Below are 13,492 nucleotides of genomic sequence, written 5' to 3'. Positions count from 1 at the left end.
ATGAGAATGTCAGAACACCAAAGGCGGGGACAGTGGTGGAAGGAGCAGCAGACCGTACATTGTAGTAGCTGTTCTTGGAAGGCGTTCCTCAGGTTATTACTCATGCAGGGAAGATCACAGAAGATTTTCATTTTCCGTTTGTATTTCTGTTTCTTCTTGGTTCTTGATTTTTTTTTTTTTTTTTTTTTTTGAGACGGAGTTTCACTCGTTACCCAGGCTGGAGTGCAATGGCACGATCTCGGCTCACTGCAACCTCCACCTCCTGGGTTCAGGCAGTTCTCCTGCCTCAACCTCCTGAGTAGCTGGGATTACAGGCACGCGCCACCATGCCCAGCTAATGTTTTGTATTTTTAGTAGAGACGGGGTTTCACCATGTTGACCAGGATGGTCTCGATCTCTTGACCTCGTGATCCACCCGCCTCAGCCTCCCAAAGTGCTGGGATTACAGGCTTGAGCCACCGCGCCCTGCTAAAAATTTTTATTTCTATTTTTAAAATGTTCAATTTTGATATAAGATACAAATCAATAAGTGTTATCTGTTTTTAGAGTCTAGGGGTCCAAAGAGGGTCTCATGCTGTAGGTCAACTGAGACATGATTGTAAGAACAGGCTTAGCCTGTGAAGGCCGTGATTGGTAGAGCCGGCGGAGGACAGGGAAGCAGAACCCCAAATTCACCTCGGTTGTCTCATTGACGGCCAAGAGGAGACAGAAGCCCCGAGAGGAGAACAGACTTGCCTGGGATACACATGGAATCGTGATGCAGAGCAAGCCCAGCCCTTAGCACAAGAAAGGAAAGGAATGATGTGGAAGCTTCTGTTTCAAAACACCATAAAGAAATGCTGTTAACCTTTAGAAACTGTGCCTGCTGGAGTCATGGGAATGTAGATAGATACTTATTTATATCTGAAAAATGGAAGCAATGTATATATCTAATAATGGGGAAATTCGTTAAATAAATATGACAGAGAAGATGAGGTTTTATCCTGCCAATAAAAATGTTTATGAAGAATTTTAAGGATGTGAGAAAATGGCAGTAATAAAGTTAAATAGAAGCATATTGAACTGTATATATAGTTCCTCTGATCTTTCTGACAAAGTTTCATTAAGGGGGAAATTTAGGGTGGATGGTAGAATACTAGAGACTGTGCACCTGCCAGACAGATATTTATTTCAGATATAAATAAGTATCTGTTTGCATTCCCATGACTCCAGCAGGCACTGGACACCAGCGACATGACTGGGACAGAAGGAGCCTTGGAGAGAGGATGGGGTGAGCAGGTGGACTGGCCATTGAGCCGGAGACCTCAAATCAGTGTTTTCCTTCTTCCAGGACAAAGAGGAGCTGGATGAAAAGATTTCTTATTTCAAAACCTACCTGGAGACCAAAGGGGCAGCCTTGAGCCAGACCACAGAGTTTCTTCCTTTCTATGCCCTTCCTTTTGTTCCCAACCCTATGGTGCACCCCTCATTTAAAGAACTCTTCCAGGTGAGTGTCAGCTTTTAACTCTTGTGTCTGATCCTGGGCGACACTGGTTTCACCTTCTGTATGCTGGGGGTTTGTGAATGACGCTTTGAAAAACTAAAATTTGCTTATGTTGTTATTATTATTTTAATTATAGCCGTAATTTGTTTAGTCATCCTCCCATTGCATGGTTAGTTAGGTTTGATTTTTTTGCCATCCTTTATTAGGAGTGGTTAACAACTTGTACATACATTAAATTTGGAAGAGTTACAGTAATTAACACTTTGTAATAGCAGAAACTAAGTACAATCTAATTGTGTACCAACAGGAGCATGCATAACTACATTGTGTTATATTCACACAATAGAGTATTATACATCAATGAGAATGAATGAACTAAATCACACATTGATGTAATCTTAAGCCACATACAAAAGAGGACATGCTATGTGATACCCTTTATGTATACATCAGAGCAAACAAAAGTAGTTTTTAGGCATATATTTGTACCAGTGTTAAATGTTACAGAAAGTTGGCTGGTCATGGTGGCTCATGCCTGGGAGGCCAAGGTGGGTTGATCACTTGAGGTCAGGAGTTCAAGACCAGCCTAGTCAACATAACGAGACCCCCATCTCTACTAAAAGTACAAAAATTAGCTAGGCATGGTGGCATGTGCCTGTAATTCAAGCTACCCAGGAGGCCAAGGTAGAAGAGTTGCTCAAACCCAGGAGGTGAAGGTTGCAGTGAACCAGGATCACCACTGGACTACAGCCTGGGCGACAGTGAGACCTTATCTCAAAAAAGGATGAAAAAAAAGGTTACAGAAAGCAAGAATTCTTACCTGTTCAAATGGCAACTTTAAACATTTTACATTATCACAAATAGAATTGACTTTTCAGCATGTATCGTTCTATGAGTTTTAACACACGTGTGTTTTGTTTGTTTGTTTGTTTGTTTGTTTGTTTGAGACAGAGTCTTGCTCCATCGTCGAGGCTGGAGTGCAGTGGCGCATTCTCAGCTCACTGCAACCTCTGCATCCCGGGTTCAAGCAATTCTCCTGTCCCAGCCTCCCAAGTAGCTGGGACTACAGGCACCTGCCACCACACCTGGCTAATTTTTGTATTTTTAGTAGAGATGGGGTTTCACTTTGTTAGTGAGGCTGGTCTCAAACTCCTGACCTCAGGTGATCCACCCTCCTCAGCCTCCCAAAGTGCAGGGATTACAGGTGAGGGCCACTGTGCCCGGCCTTGTTCGTTTGCTTTTTGGAGACAGAGTCTCATTCTGTTCACCCAGGTCACTGTCACTCAACTGCAACTGATGCAATTCTTCCAAATCCCAGTACACTTCAGCATCCCATTCAGTTAGAATTCTTTAAAACAACTTTCATCCCTCCTGAATAGTAGCTGCTAAACTCAAGGTTACTTAGTTGACTGCTTTCATCAAAGCAGGCCTTTTGTAGAGCAGCCCAAGTTGAAAGTTTTGCTTTTTTTTGTTGATCATTCTACATTTAGCTTTACCTACTTCCTCTTCCAGAATATTGAAGAAATAAGCAGTTAAGAAGGTGATTAGGCCGGGCGCGGTGGCTCAAGCCTGTAATCCCAGCACTTTGGGAGGCTGAGGCGGGTGGATCACGAGGTCGAGAGATCGAGAGCATCCTGGTCAACATGGTGAAACCCCGTCTCTACTAAAAATACAAAAAATTAGCTGGGCTTGGTGGCACGTGCCTGTAATCCCAGCTACTCAGGAGGCTGAGGCAGGAGAATTGCCTGAACCCAGGAGGCGGAGGTTGCGGTGAGCCGAGATCGTGCCATTGCACTCCAGCCTGGGTAACAAGAGCGAAACTCCGTCTCAAAAAAAAAAAAAGAAGGTGATTAAATTTGGAAGGGTTCAAATGTCTTGGAGGATTAAAACAAAGAAAATAATAAAAAGAAATTTTAAAAGAATTAAAAATTAACTTTAAAAATTTCTAAAAATAAATAATCTTGGAAGTGGATGGTAGGTTTTCTCACAGTGAGACTTCTGTTCCTGAGTATTCTGTTCATGAATATTCTGGCATAGTGGCATGTATAAAGCTTGGATCCAGGTGGCGGTAGAGCTGATAGAATCAGGGATGGGCCCAGCAGAGGCTGCAGCTGGCAGCTTGACTCACTCAGATTTGGTGTCCAAGATGGAGTTCAGGTTCTGCTGGTTTAAGGAACTTAAGGGCCTTCTATATTCATGGAGATTAATTTTATTCCATTTTTTTCTTTTGTTAACTACATATGTTCTTTTAGTAGGAATCACAGGTATTTTAGTATGTATACATAATAAAGTCAATTTTTTTTTTGAGATGGAGTTTCATTCTTGTCACCTGGGCTGGAGTGCAGTGGCTTGATCTTGGCTTACTGCAACCTCTGCCTTCCGAGTTCAAGCAATTCTCCTGCCTCAGCCTCCTGAGTAGCTGAGATTATAGGCATGTGCCACCATGCCCGGCTAATTTTTGTATTTTTAGTAGAGATGGCGTTTCACCATGTTGGCCAGGCTGGTCTCAAACTCCTGACCTCAGGTGATCTGCCTGCCTTGTCCTCCCAAAGTGCTGGGATTACACGTGTGAGCCACTGCACCCAGCCATAAAGTTGAAATTTAATCTGTTTTCTTCCAGAACATTCAAGGAACTTAGAATGCATTACCTTCATTTATCTCCTTCCCAATTTATATGCTTTTTTTTTTGGCCAAGTATCTTAGTTATACATTTTAAATGTACAGATTAGAAAGTTTTACTATTTTGTACAATCAGTGTGTGTAGATTTCCCTTATAGCTACCGGTATTTTTGTTCATCATTCCATCGTGTGTTAAGGACCTTCCATCTGGGATAGTTGTCTCCTCCTATTTAAGTACATTTCTTTAAAATCCCCTTTCCTTGAAGATCTGTTCTTTCAGTTCTTGCTTGATTACAGTGTCTGTTGCTTTCTCAGATAGGATTTTGAATACTAGGTTTACAGTTATTTTCTCTTAGTACATTCAAGATACGAAGCTTAGCTAGCTTGCGTCATCTCCTAGCTTGCATTGCTGCTGTTTTGAAGTTGGCTGTCAGTTTAATTGCTGTTTCTTTGTAGGTGATCTATCTCTTTTCTCTGGCCTTTGGGATTGTATCATTTCCCTACAGTGTTTCTAGGGATAGATTTCTATTTTTACTTGGGATTTGTTGGGTTTCCTGGATATGTTTTGTGTCTTTCAACTACTCTGGAAAATTCTCAATTTGTATGTCTTCATATATTACCATTCTCTTTATTATCTCCTAAATATCTGATTAAATGTGTATTTGACTAATTATATCCTTCACATCTTTTTTTTTCATTAAAAAAAATTGTGGTAAAATACACATAACATAAAATTTACCATTTTTACTTTTTTTGTTGTTGTTGTTAAAGAGACGGGATCTTACTCTGTCTCCCAGGCTGGAGTACATGATTATAGCTCACTGCAGCCTCAACCTCCTGGGCTCAAGTGATCCTCCCACTTCAGCCTCCCGAGTAGCTAGACTATAGGCATGCACTGCCACCATTTTGACCGTTTCTGAGGGTTTGGCTGAGTAGTGCACGTCATTGTGCTCGCCATCCCTTTTAACATCTTATGTTTTCCCTCTCCTAATCTCGCTGGCTGTATTCTGGGTGATTTCTTCAGCTCTGTCTTCCAGTTCCCAAATCACCCTCCAGCTGCTTAGTTTGTCCTTTAACCTTTTCATTGAATTTGTAACTTCAGTTAACTCTTTTTTTTTTTTTAAATTGAGGTGGAGTCTTGCTCTGTTGCCCAGGCTGGAGTGCAGTGGCCTGATCTTGGCTCACCGAAACCTCTACCAGCTGGGTTCAAGCAATTCTTGTGCCTCAGCCTCCCAAGTAGCTGGGACTACCGGCGCATGCCACCACACCCAGCTAATTTTTTTGTATTTTTAGTAGAGACAGGGCTTCACCACATTGGCCAGGCTGGTCTTGAGCTCCTGACCTCAGGTGATCCTCCTGCCTCAGCCTCCCAAAGTGCTGGGATTACAGGCATGAGCCACCATGCCCAGCAACTCTTTTTTATAGAAGTCTTTTTTTTGTTGTTTATTCAAATTTGCTGGGACATTTTTATAGCCTCTCATTCCTTCCTCTCTTTTATTTCTTTAATACATTAAAAAATTACTTCATGTTCTCTGTTAGTTTGAAAAACAGAAGTCTTTGTAGATTTGATCCAGCTGTTTCCCTTTCCCCTTCCCCTTCCCCTTTAACATTTTAACGGTGAGTTCATTTTACTTGGGGCTGAGGGAATTTTTTTGAGGCTTAGGAATAGTTGGATACCTCTAGAAAAAATTTGCATTTGTGTCTTCAGTCACCAGGAGCATTACCAACCCAGGACTGTTTTTGTTTTTGTTTTTCTTTGATGATTTTTTTTTTTTTTATTTTTTTTGAAACGGAGTTTCGATTGTTACCCAGGCTGGAGTGCAATGGCGCCATCTCGGCTCACCGCAACCTCTGCCTCCTGGGTTCAGGCAATTCTCCTGCCTCAGCCTCCTGAGTAGCTGGGATTACAGGCATGCGCCACCATGCCCAGCTAATTTTTTTTGGATTTTTTTTTTTTTTTTTGAGGCGGAGTTTCGCTCTTGTTACCCAGGCTGGAGTGCAATGGCGCGATCTCGGCTCACCGCAACCTCCGCCTCCTAGGTTCAGGCAATTCTCCTGCCTCAGCCTCCTGAGTAGCTGGGATTACAGGCACTTGCCACCATGCCCAGCTAATTTTTTGTATTTTTAGTAGAGACGGGGTTTCACCTTGTTGACCAAGATGGTCTCTATCTCTTGACCTTGTGATCCACCCGCCTCGGCCTCCCAAAGTGCTGGGATTACAGGCTTGAGCCACCACGCCCGGCCCTTTTTTGGATTTTTTAGTAGAGACGGGGTTTCACCATGTTGACCAGGATGGTCTTGATCTCTTGACCTCGTGATCCACCCGCCTCGGCCTCCCAAAGTGCTGGGATTACAGGCTTGAGCCACCGCGCCCGGCCTCTTTGACGATTTTAAATTAAATTATTTGCTGGAGGTTTTGGGGACCATACAGATAGTGTCAATTTCAGCTGCAATCTTTTTTTTTTTTTTTTTTTGAGACAGAGTTTCGCTCTTGTTACCCAGGCTGGAGTGCAATGGTGCAATCTTGGCTCACCGCAACCTCCGCCTCCTGGGTTCAGGCAATTCTCCTGCCTCAGCCTCCTGAGTAGCTGGGATTACAGGCACGCGCCACCATGCCCAGCTAATGTTTTGTATTTTTAGTAGAGACGGGGTTTCACCATGTTGGCCAGGATGGTCTCGATCTCTTGACCTCGTGATCCACCCGCCTCAGCCTCCCAAAGTGCTGGGATTACAGGCTTGAGCCACCGCGCCCGGCCCTCAGCTGCAGTCTTTTATGGGACTAAGTGTAATTATGAAGTCTCAAACGAGGTTTTTCCTCCTTCCACCTATTGTCATGGTCAAGGCAGATATGTTTTCTTACTGTCCACTTCTATATGGTGGGCTTATTTATCCTTAACCTTTTACTGTTGGAAAACCCTTTGGTGTCTCAACTTAGTGTGTGGAATCCCCTGTTAGATTATCTACCATGAGCAGATCTTTTTGTCTTCCATCCTCTGTATTCTTAGAACTGAAGTTTGGGGTCTTCAGGAATCTGCAGTTATCCTTAGGGCAAAAATCGCCTTTGCTCTCTTAACTCTGGGGAGTTCCTGCTTTGACTTCACTTTAGCCACCGCGGTTCCTTTTTGCCACTCAGTTGTTTTCATTGCCTTTTTTTTTTTTTTTTTTTTTTTTTTGAGACAGTGTTTCACTCCATCACCCAGACTGGAGTACAGTGGCATGATCTTGGCTCACTGCAACCTCCATCTCCCGGGTTCAAGTGATTCTCCTTCCTCAGCCTCCCAGGTAGCTGGGACCACAGCCATGTGTCACCGTGCCTGGCTTTTTAAATTTTTGGTAGAGACGGGATCTCACCATGTGGGCTAGACTGGTCTCAAACTCCTGACGTCGGGTAATCTGCCCACCTCAGCCTTCCGAAGTGCTGGGATTCCAGATGTGAGCCACCGTACCAGGCCTCATTGCCTTTCAGACTGTCTCTTCTACAGTGTTGACAAAAAAGGAAATTCCTTTGTAGGGATTGTAATGAGCTCTTTTCTGCACACTCAGTTTTTGTCAGTGAGCATCTTCTTACAGAAATATAGGTATTCCTATAATTGATTGCTTTAGGACAAACTTCTGAGCACCTATTATGTTCCAAGGACATAAGTTAAGCTTAATTAGTGAATATTTAAAGAAATGGAAGAGACTCTTGCTGGCTCTGCAAGAGAGAAGAGGCAACAGGTAAACAAAGGTAGTTGAGCTCTGGGCCCTGCCCCCACTTCTACAAGGATAATCCTACTTTGATGCATTTCATGTATTAGGGTTCTAAGGAAGATTTGTGAATGATAAAAAGGGTATTGCTGTTGTCAGACAATCACTAATCTACTTTAAAGTCTCCCTTCTGAGGCTGGGCGCGGTGGCTCACGCCTGTAATCCCAGCACTTTGGGAGGCCGAGGCGGGTGGATCACGAGGTCAAGAGATCAAGACCATCCTGGTCAACATGGTGAAACCCCGTTTCTACAAAAATACAAAAATTAGCCGGGCATGGTGGCGCACGCCTGTAGTCCCAGCTACTCAGGAGGCTGAGGCAGGAGAATTGCTTGAACCCAGGAGGCGGAGGTTGTGGTGAGCTGAGATCACGCCATTGCACTCCAGCCTAGGTAACAAGAGCAAAACTCTGTCTCAGAAAAAAGAAAAAAAAAAGTCTCCCTTCTGCAAGGGAAGACACTATGCTATAAACAGGGTGAGTGGCTTTTCCCAGACAATTCAGCAGAGCCAGCACCGTGCTTCTCCTGGCTCCTTACGCTTCTTTTTGGAAGCTGGGTAGTCAGGTGCCCAGCAGACGTGGAAATGTTCTTATTCTGTGTTGAAAGCACAGAAAAAAATAAGAACGGTCAATAAAAAAAATAGGTGACTCGTGTCCATAGAGGCATTATTCCAGTCTTATCCCTTCATTAGCAGAGCATCATAAAGTAATTCATTGAAAGGACATATTTGTTGATTATACAAAATAGTAATCAACAACAGAGCAATCTAACTGGAAGTCTGCATGTCCCAAAAGCCTCCACTGTGTGGTCAAGCATAGACCACCTGGAGTTGTAGCACCAGGGTGATTTCCCTATGGGTGCCCTAACAAAGTACCACAAGCCGGATGCCTTAAGACAGCACACATTCATTGTCTTACAGTTCTGGGACTACAAATCTGAAAGCAAGATGTTGGTAGGGTCATGCTGTCTCTGAATCCTAGGGGAGGGTCCTTCCTTGCCTCCCCTGGTTTCTGGTAGCCCAGGTGTTCTGTGGCTGTGGGCAGCATCATTCCAGTCTCTGTCTCCATCTTCACATGGCCATCTTCCTTCTGTGTCTGTGGCTAAAGTTTCTCTTCTTGTAGGATACCAGTCATATTGGATTAGGGACCCACCCTACTCCAGTATGACCTTATCTTTAATTGCATCTGCAATGACCCCATTCCCAATGACCTCATGTTCTCAGATACCAGGAGTTAGGCTTTCAGCATTTATTTTGAGGAAAACACAGTTCAATCCATAACAACACACACCTTATAAAGTTATCTGCAGTATCAGGGAATTACAAATTTTTTTAAATGTAAGAACTCTCTGGTCGGGCACAGTGGCTCATGCCTGTAATCCCAGCACTTTGGAAGGCCAAGGCAGGTGGATCACTTGAGATCAGAAGTTCTTTTTTTTTTTTTTTTAGACAGAGTTTCGCTCTTGTTACCCAGGCTGGAGTGCAATGGCGCGATCTCGGCTCACCGCAACCTCCGCCTCCTGGGTTCAGGCAATTCTCCCTCCTCAGCCTCCTGAGTGGCTGGGATTACAGGCACGCGCCACCATGCCCAGCTAATTTTTTGTATTTTTTTTTAGTAGAGACGGGGTTTCACCATGTTGACCAGGATGGTCTCGATCTCTTGACCTCGTGATCCACCCGCCTCAGCCTCCCAAAGTGCTGGGATTACAGGCTTGAGCCACCGCGCCCGGCGAGATCAGAAGTTCTTGACCAGCCTCGCCAACATGGTGAAACCCCGTCTGTACCAGAAAATGTAAAAACTAGCCAGGCGTGGTGGCACTCACCTGTAATCCCAGCTACTCAAGAGGCTGAGGCAGGAGAATTGCTTGAACCTGGGAGGCAGAGGTTGCAGTGAGGCAAGATCGCGCCACTGCACTCCAGCCTGGGTGACAATGCAAGACTCTGTCTCAAAAAAAAAAAAAAAAGAACTTTCTGCTCAACTGGCAGCATTTTTTCCAGAAGTCAGATGACATACTGGCTAGAATGATTGGGTGGGGTGGGAGATGTGGGGGAGGACACAGAGCTGGAGAGGCAGAGATGATGGGGAAGGAGGGAAAGGTCTGTGGGCCACGGGGCAGCAGCCGAGAGGACAGTGGATATGAATTTTTAGTGATTTAGCTACTTTTTTGTGGAGCTTCTTGGTTTAGATGGAAGATATTTCTGTATAAAGAGTACAAGGAAAATTGTCCTGAGACAAATATTGTTACTTGTATTTTTTCTTATTTTATTAGTCATTAATTTTTTTCTTTTTAATGAGCATTATTCGAGATAAATAATTTATTTTTAAAGGACAAATCAAGGTGAGAATATATCATAATTCTTGACATGATGGGGTATTTGTGGCAAAAAATAGCTTCTATCCTTTCTTCTTACCTAGATGAGGTTTGTGGAAATGAGTTCCTTTCTTGGGGAAACTCTCAGTGACTTGCTGAGAATTGTTTATGTTATGCCTCCCAGTGCTGTGCATACCTAGACAGTGCTGAACTATTTTTGGATTCAGCCTAATAATGTTCCTTGTCACGATTGTGTTTAAATCACATGAAATATTCAAATCATGTTCAGGGTTATTTTTTCTCTGTTTATGAAAGAACTCTATTTTTTCTTCCTGCTGTGAGCACTTGAATCTTATGTAAATGAATTGGTCAGATGTCCTAAAACCTGTTTTTCACAGCCTCACATCACTGACAAGACATTTTGCTTTTGGTTTCAATCACTGTGCAGGGTTTTGTAGCCTAATGACCTCAACTTGATGACACTATTGGTACTTACTAATCTAATGTTTACATTTTTGTTCCTTTGCTTTTTTCTTTAGGATTCCTGGACTCCAGAGTTAAAGGTGAAGTTGGAGAAGTTTCTAGCTTTAATATTTAAAGCCAGCAACACACCAAAGCTCTTAACAATATATGTATCCTTTTGGAGCAAATAGAGACCCCCTATGGTTTTAGAGCAGATTTTATTTAGAGTAGCACACTGGCTTAGGTAGCCTCATGAAATAGGGTTAATTAATAGTGTGACTTTCATATTTACAAGGTGAATGAATCATTAGAGGCAGGTCATGTAGAGATCAACTTCTATATCATTGTATCTCTGAGATTGTCTTTTCTGTTAGGTCTTATTTTGATATCACATGGCAGGAAGCTGTCTTGTTAGAAGAGACAGTTTGTCTTCTTGTAAAAGAACTCCTTGGGATAATTGTTCATTTCTAGAAGATCACTTAACCACTTTCAAGGCCTTCAGGCCATGGCATATGGATTGGGTGACCAACTAACTTGTCATTCAAATTGGGACTTCTTTTTAAATAACTTTATTGAGATGTAATTTACATACCATAAAATCTACTCATGGTAAGTGTACAATTGAATGCCTTTTGGCAAATGTACAGAGTTGTACAGCATCACCACAGTCCAATTCAAACTGGGACACTTTCAAGAGTAAAAAGGGGCACTAACTGGACAGAGTTCCAGGGTGACAGGTGTAAATAGAGCCTGTTTCAGGAAGAGCAGAACATTAGGTCACCCAACCCATGGGAGACTAATTTCCCAAAGGTTATTAGTCTTTAAAGACACGTATCTCCTTTTATTTGGAATAATAAAAATGTATCCAAAGTTACTTAATAACAAGAACATAATGTTTTGAATTATAAAATTGGTGATTGTTTTGTTTAATTTCATGAAAAATTTAGGCTACTTTGCCACATAATACCTTCTGCTTCCTTTCTAACTCCAAAGCATTTGACTTTCTTGGCCTAACTGAAGTTTTCTGTCGCTAGGATTCCATGCCACGTTTCTGCTTGAGCTTCCTAAGCTTTCCCTGTTGCCTGGATTCAAATTCCTCAGTTGGCCTCAGCCAGACAGACTGATCTACAGCTTTCCTCTCTGCTTTTATATCCTTAAGGCTTTTGTTTAAATTCTTCTCTTTACCTACATACCACAATGTTTGCATATCTAGTCCTTTTTCTTCCTAGAGTTCCATATGCAGCGATTTTCAGTGAAATTAGAACTTTCCTAGCTTGGCTTGTAATTATTTGAATATGCTTTAAGAAAGTATTTCTCAGCTTAATTTTTTAAAAATACTGCTCCTTGTGGAACAGGGTTACGCCATGGTGTACCCAGAGTAGCTCAGCTTAAAAGTTATGGGTGCCAGTATGTTAAGAATCTAAACAAAATGACTTACATGGTAAATTATATTAGTTACATTAATAATAGTATATTCAAAACAGTACCTGACTGGGCCCCGTGGCTCACACCTGTAATCTCAGCACTTTGGGAGGCTTAGGTGAGAGGATCACTTGAGCCCAGCAATTTGAGCCCAGTGTGGGCAACATGGTGAAACCCTATCTCTGCAAAAAGTACAGAAAGTTAGCTGAGCATGGTAGCATCCATGTGACTGTAGTCCCAGCTATTTGGGGGAGACTGAGGTGGGCAAATCACCTGATCCCGGGAAGTTGAGGCTGCAGTGAGCTGTGATGGTACCATTGAACTCCAGCCTGGGCAACATAGTGAGACCCTCTCTCAAAAAAATAAGAATAAAAAAATTAATAATAAAAGTACCGGCCAGGCGCAGTGGCTCAAGCCTGTAATCCCAGAACTTTGGGAGGCCGAGGCGGGTGGATCACGAGGTCGAGAGATCGAGACCATCCTGGTCAACATGGTGAAACCCCGTCTCTACTAAAAATACAAAAAAAAAATTAGCTGAGCATGGTGGCACGTGCCTGTAATTCCAGCTACTCAGGAGGCTGAGGCAGGAGAATTGCCTGAACCCAGGAGGCGGAGATTGCAGTGAGCCGAGATCACGCCATTGCACTCCAGCCTGGGTAACAAGAGCGAAACTCCGTCTCAAAAAAAAAAAAAAAATAATAATAATAATAAAAGTACCTATTTCATAGGAAGAGTATGAAGATCGAGTTAATACATATAACTTGTGTAACACAGTCCAGTATATAGTAAGTGCTTGATAACGATTGGCTATAGGCATTATAGTTTCTAAGTACCATCACCTTTCATCCTGTTCAACATGCTTTGAAGCATATGCTGAAATATAGCAGGTAACTATAAATAACATTCTAATATTTTCCTTGTTACATGAAAATATTTGCAGTTTACTTCAATACATTAAGCTTCTACTATGAGTCAAATATTGTTCTAGGCTTTAGGGATATAAAGAAAATGCCAAGAGATAATTCTGTTAGCTAAATTGAAGCTTTGAACAATAAAATGGGAGTCTGTGAGGCAAACAGAGGAGAGGTGGGAATTACAGGTAGAGGAGACATCCTGTGCAAAGGCACTGAGACAGTACCTGGGAAGCTAAATAATTTAATACTGCTGGAGCAGGTTATTGACATAGACAAAGGCAGAGACGAGGAAGGGCCTAGGTCATAAAGGTTCATGCCAAGTCCTGTATGGAATGAGGAGCCTTTGAAGTGTTTTAAGCAGGAGAATAACAGTTGTATTTGCAAAAAAATCACTTTTTGCTTCCTGATTATAAAATCAATTGTGTTTCTTATAGAAAATTTGGGAAGTACAGAAATGTATTTGTATACAGACATACACCCAAAAGTATATAATATTTGTAATAAACATAGGTACATATATGTGTATGTATATTTCTAA

At 42.4% G+C, this 13,492-nt stretch overlaps 1 protein-coding gene across 5 annotated transcripts in view; it reads left to right on the top strand.

Moving 5' to 3' along the window:
• Positions 1–13,492, top strand: part of ARMC9 (armadillo repeat containing 9) — a 177,901-nt gene that overhangs the window by 18,362 nt on the left and 146,047 nt on the right. For all 5 annotated transcript variants that reach the window (XM_039469780.2, XM_039469783.2, XM_074398860.1 and 2 more), the window contains exons 5-6: positions 1,331–1,486; positions 10,696–10,788. In XM_039469780.2, coding sequence (XP_039325714.2) covers positions 1,331–1,486; positions 10,696–10,788 — 249 coding nt within the window. The remainder of the gene's footprint in view (positions 1–1,330; positions 1,487–10,695; positions 10,789–13,492) is intronic.

This window comes from Saimiri boliviensis, chromosome 5 (genome assembly GCF_048565385.1).
Source record: "Saimiri boliviensis isolate mSaiBol1 chromosome 5, mSaiBol1.pri, whole genome shotgun sequence".
NCBI classification, from domain to species: Eukaryota; Metazoa; Chordata; class Mammalia; order Primates; family Cebidae; genus Saimiri; species Saimiri boliviensis.
Note: the sequence above shows the minus strand (reverse complement) of the source record. Positions and strands in the feature narration are given on the sequence as shown.